The 5000-nt window shown below is 45.0% G+C and overlaps 1 protein-coding gene across 4 annotated transcripts in view; it reads left to right on the top strand.

Annotated features, from left to right (window-relative positions):
- The window catches only part of syt9b (synaptotagmin IXb), a 24367-nt gene that overhangs the window by 4245 nt on the left and 15122 nt on the right, over nt 1-5000 (top strand). For all 4 annotated transcript variants that reach the window (XR_014597719.1, XR_014597720.1, XR_014597721.1 and 1 more), the window contains exons 2-3: nt 3446-3621; nt 4564-4781. Coding sequence is in view for 1 of the 4 variants with exons in the window: in XM_084017373.1 (XP_083873499.1) it covers nt 3446-3621; nt 4564-4781 (394 nt within the window). In the remaining 3 variants the exon portion in view is untranslated. The remainder of the gene's footprint in view (nt 1-3445; nt 3622-4563; nt 4782-5000) is intronic.

Genomic DNA, 5000 nt, shown 5'->3' with positions numbered 1-5000 from the left:
TATTATGATGTATGGAGCTAATAATAACACACACACACACACACACACACACACACACACACACACACACACACACACACACACACACACACACACACACACACTGTGTTTATGAGGAATTCATATTTAACAAACCTGCAGCACACAAACAGTGATGGAGGGTTTTTATAAAAGGTGATATAATAACACAGATGTTTCCATGAAACGACCCATAGTTGTGTACGAACAATAACGGCCGTTCTTGTGAGCTTTAACGTCAAACTTTTCCAAACTTTTCGATTGTCGCTTCTATCGACTCTAGTGACGACATTCGGATCAGCGTTGTCCAGGAAGCATCATAGAGATGTAGAGGAAGTACTGGGGGTGTTTCCAGGCTTCGTGTGGTTCATATGGGCTTTGAGGTCATTTAAGATCTGGACTAAATCCTGGGGAACATCTGGATTAACGGACTGGATGACTTCGGATGTTGAGGGAAAATTAAAGTACGAATGTTTAAGAAAAGAGACGATGCCGAAGGTTAGACGGTTCTAAAGCCGCCGACACTCTGAATAAAGATGTCACACACACACACACACACACACACACACACACACACACACACACACACACACACACACACACACACACACACAGGTTAATGAATAAACCCTCCTTCCTCGCCCTGAACAGGAGACGGTGGTGACAGCGTGTCTGCATGTGTTAGTGTGAGAGCACGTCAGAAAACAAACATCGTGATCCCGTGGGAAGGCCCAGAAATAGTGCGTCATTTAAGGATGTTTTTCATTCCCGAGTTTGAAATGTTGAGGTTTGTTCCGTGAATTTGAACACGATGACATGGTTATTTATAATACATATATTGATAATATTTGTGAACAAGCGTCTTATTGTTGATTAAAATGAGATGGAATGCAACGTTGTTCTCAAACTGGAAACGTGGCATTGATGCAGATTTAATCGTCAGATCACGATCTACGATCTTAGGATTCGTTTCGGTGTCTTAAACCCACAAGTTAACGTAAGAAACGCTCCTCGGCTTTAGAAACGCAGCAACATTGTCGGAGCTACCATGCTTAAAGTTTGCAGCTAATCTTCTGTTGTTGGTTTTGGAAAGTCTAAAAAGATTCCAAACTCTTTCAACGATGTTTCAAAGCAGTCAAAAAGGTCGTCAGAATGATGCTCAAGTAGGGCTGAATGATTAACCCACAGTTTTTTTTATCAAAGACGCAAAAAAACCTTCACATCGTCGGAGCAAATCGTTCTTCATATCAAAGACGTACTCATGATATTCTCTTTGTCTGCTACAGATTCCTGTAAAAATATCACAACTTACATTGCAACGGTATCTGTTAAAATGATCACGATAAGGTACCATTTTTGCTTTTAAATCGACGGTGACGTGTTTTCGTCCCTGAATGAGGAATCAGCAGGAACACCTCTAATGTCGGTGTGATTCCTCCTACAGCAGCAGCCAATCACAACCACACTAATCAAAACCTCTACAGCCTTTTAGTTTCTAATTATATTCGTCAACTTCCTCCGGCTTGTTGATTATCGAAGCTCCTGAATCCAATTAAGCTCCTCCAGATGAACGGCGTTGGGCGGCGGGGCCTTGATTGCTTCCTGCGAGGGTCCGGGAACGTCGGCGACGCCCTGCTGCTCCAACAAGAGGCTCGTTAGCCGCACGAAGCCGCACAACGCTAACTTAGCAGATAATGGTGTTTCCAATATTTATCTAGCTCCGTCTCGGACAGAAACCAGGTTCACGTGGAGGAGCCGACAAGTGCTCTACGTTTTTATGAAATCAAGTACTTTTGAGTGTGATATATTTCTATTGTCCCTCGCTCTCAATCCAGCATGATGTTCATTTAGTACATTATGGTCCATTTAGAGTCCACCAGACCAGAAAGCAGGGGATACTTTAGGGGCGGGGCTTACCTGCTGATTGACAGGTCGCTACCAATGCTAGTTAGCTAAGATGACTTTAACACTTAGCTGTAAAGTTGAACCTTGAATCACAAAGCTAACTTTGTTAGCAGCTTCACACCAGAATCCACATGGATCCAGATCCAGTAAGGTAGTGTTCACCAGATCCACCCGTCGCTCCTCCACAGTCCAAATATGGTCACTTCCTTCACTGGTTGTGAAACACCCGGGAGATGCATCTAGAAACCCGTCCAGAAAACAACAAAGAGACTTTAGAGAGAAACATTGAGGAAGAAACTGAAGATAAAATGTTTGTACAGTTTTCTGCTTTATTGAGTTTCCAAGTGAATCTGGTCCCTCCGTTGTTTCATAATGAAGGAAAATGATTTCCTTTGGAACTGGAGGACTCTAATTGCATCCATAAATGAGCTCATGCACATATCTCACAGAGTGCCTGAGCGCTCTCCGCCGTCCCATTAACCGAGGCTTTCAGCTGCTCGTAGCAGGCCGGTCAAATAATAAAATCAAACGCTGTTAAATAAATTTTGCAGTGCAATATAAACATGACATCTACGAGCTGTTAAAACAGAGCTTAGTGTTGATAATGTGACACGACATCACGCGTGAGGAACGCACCTCGGCAGCGTATCGGTGAGTCTGCAGGGCTTCGTAGCACACAAGGACACTCAGGAAGGGAAAACTACTTCAGACGTTCTTTTCTCTCTGTTGAGTCTGATTCAGAGCGACGAGCGACAGAAGAAGAAGGAAGCTGGAGAAGAAAGTGATGAGAAAGGAACACGGAGTTCTTCTTTTCTTTGGGATTGAGCTGGGATCTATAGCTCGAAAAAGAGAGTGGAAGAACATGGAAACAAGCACAGATAAGATCGATGTTTTATAGAAATAATACTTTTAAAGTTGCTGTGAAGAAGTGGTTCAGTCTTAATTTAAAACAGATTCATCTCTGTGTCGGCGAAGGCGACAAGATTGGCTGTTTTTACAATATAGAGATTCTTAAAGAATGACTTATTCTGCTATTATTTTGGTTCATATTTGTTTTTCAGGTTCATACTCAAACACGTTTGAATGCTTTAAAAAAAACCGCTATATTATTCCCATCAGGCTGTGCTGGAGCAGCTCTTCTCAGCCTCTCTGAGCTGCTGCCCCTCCCTCCCAAAAAGCCCCATTCTGCCCACTCTGTTGTGATTGGTTGACCTCTTGTGTTTGTCAGAAATGCCCCGCCCCCTCGCCATAACAAAATACCAGGAATAGTGATGAAGCAGACAAGTTTTCATGGTTTGTTCATCATGTTCACAACATTCTGGGACACGTCCATCAAATGACTGAAATTAAATTCACTTACGTTCTGCAGTGAGAAAATGTGATTTTTTTTCTCCTTCTCATTGAGCGTTGCGAATAAACACAGTCTGTCCTCCCGAGGGAGTCAGGTCGGTCCATGCCAGCGTTGAATTCACTTGCCAAGCTGTGGTCACTGTTCATTGAGTCCTCCCCCCTCCATCTCTAGATGTATCGGTGAGCCTGTTGTCACTGCTGGTGACCACCTGTGGTCTGGCTCTCTTCAGCGTCTCCCTCTTTGTCTCCTGGAAGTTATGCTGGGTGCCACTGAGCGGCCGCTTCCTCCCAGATGTCCTCAAGGGGGCGCACTTCCTGGGAGGAGACCAACAGCCCGTCCTCACAGAGGTAAGGGGGGGGGGGGGTCCTACTTCTCTCTGCTGGCCACCAGGGGGCGACTCCTCTCTGGTTGTATAGAAGTCTATGAGAAAATGGTCCTACTTCTCTCTGCTGGCCACCAGGGGGCGACTCCTCTCTGGTTGTATAGAAGTCTATGAGAAAATGGTCTTACTTCTCTCTGCTGGCCACCAGGGGGCGACTCCTCTCTGGTTGTATAGAAGTCTATGAGAAAATGGTCCTACTTCTCTCTGCTGGCCACCAGGGGGCGACTCCTCTCTGGTTGTATAGAAGTCTATGAGAAAATGGTCCTACTTCTCTCTGCTGGCCACCAGGGGGCGACTCCTCTCTGGTTGTATAGAAGTCTATGAGAAAATGGTCTTACTTCTCTCTGCTGGCCACCAGGGGGCGACTCCTCTCTGGTTGTATAGAAGTCTATGAGAAAATGGTCCTACTTCTCTCTGCTGGCCACCAGGGGGCGACTCCTCTCTGGTTGTATAGAAGTCTATGAGAAAATGGTCCTACTTCTCTCTGCTGGCCACCAGGGGGCGACTCCTCTCTGGTTGTATAGAAGTCTATGAGAAAATGGTCCTACTTCTCTCACGATGTATTATCTCAGTAAACATTTTAAACATGAGTTTATGGTCTCAATCTCTAGTTTCAAGTCTTCTTCAATCCAGCATGATGTTCATTTAGTACATTATGGTCCATTTAGAGTCCACCAGACCAGAAAGCAGGGGATGCTTTAGGGGGCGGGGCTTACCTGCTGATTGACAAATCACTACCAAAAAGTAGAATATGACAACCAAGTCAAGATGATTTTTAAAAACATGTTTCATGAAAAAACGTGAATTAGCGTCCATGTATTTTGAGTTTAAATGTTTAATATAAAATGAAGTCTTCAAGGTCTACTAATCCCGTCCCGAGATAACATTCCTATAAACACCTGCACAGGTGGACGGGGAGGAACGGGAGTACAGCGAGGACGGCTGCGTGAAGGAACCTTCGGGACCCTTCACGGCTGTGGCTGTCCCCGAGTCTGGCCTGAAGATAAGCCACACGTCGCCTGACATCCCGCTGGAGACCCAGACCAAGGTGGAGAAAAACCAGGTCCACACTCTGGCCAGGGACAGGGTCCAGAGACAGATCACTGAGCCGACCTCCTCTGTACGGTCAGTACAGAGCTAATGTACTGTCGCTGTTTGATGGAAGGTGTCCGATTTAACACAGATAGACAGTTACAGATAGCGAGACCTCTTCTTGGTTCTGGGTCCTTTTTCACAGAGTTGACAGCCTATAATACTTCAGGAACAAAGTAGTTCAGCAGTTGCCTCACAGCAACAAAGAATATCCTCAATGGTTTGAACGTCCAATTTTCTGTTTTTGTTTCA

The sequence above is a fragment of the Eutrigla gurnardus genome, assembly GCF_963514095.1.
Source record: "Eutrigla gurnardus genome assembly, chromosome: 9".
In the NCBI taxonomy this organism is placed as follows: Eukaryota; Metazoa; Chordata; class Actinopteri; order Perciformes; family Triglidae; genus Eutrigla; species Eutrigla gurnardus.
This window is presented reverse-complemented; position numbering and strand designations above follow the sequence as displayed.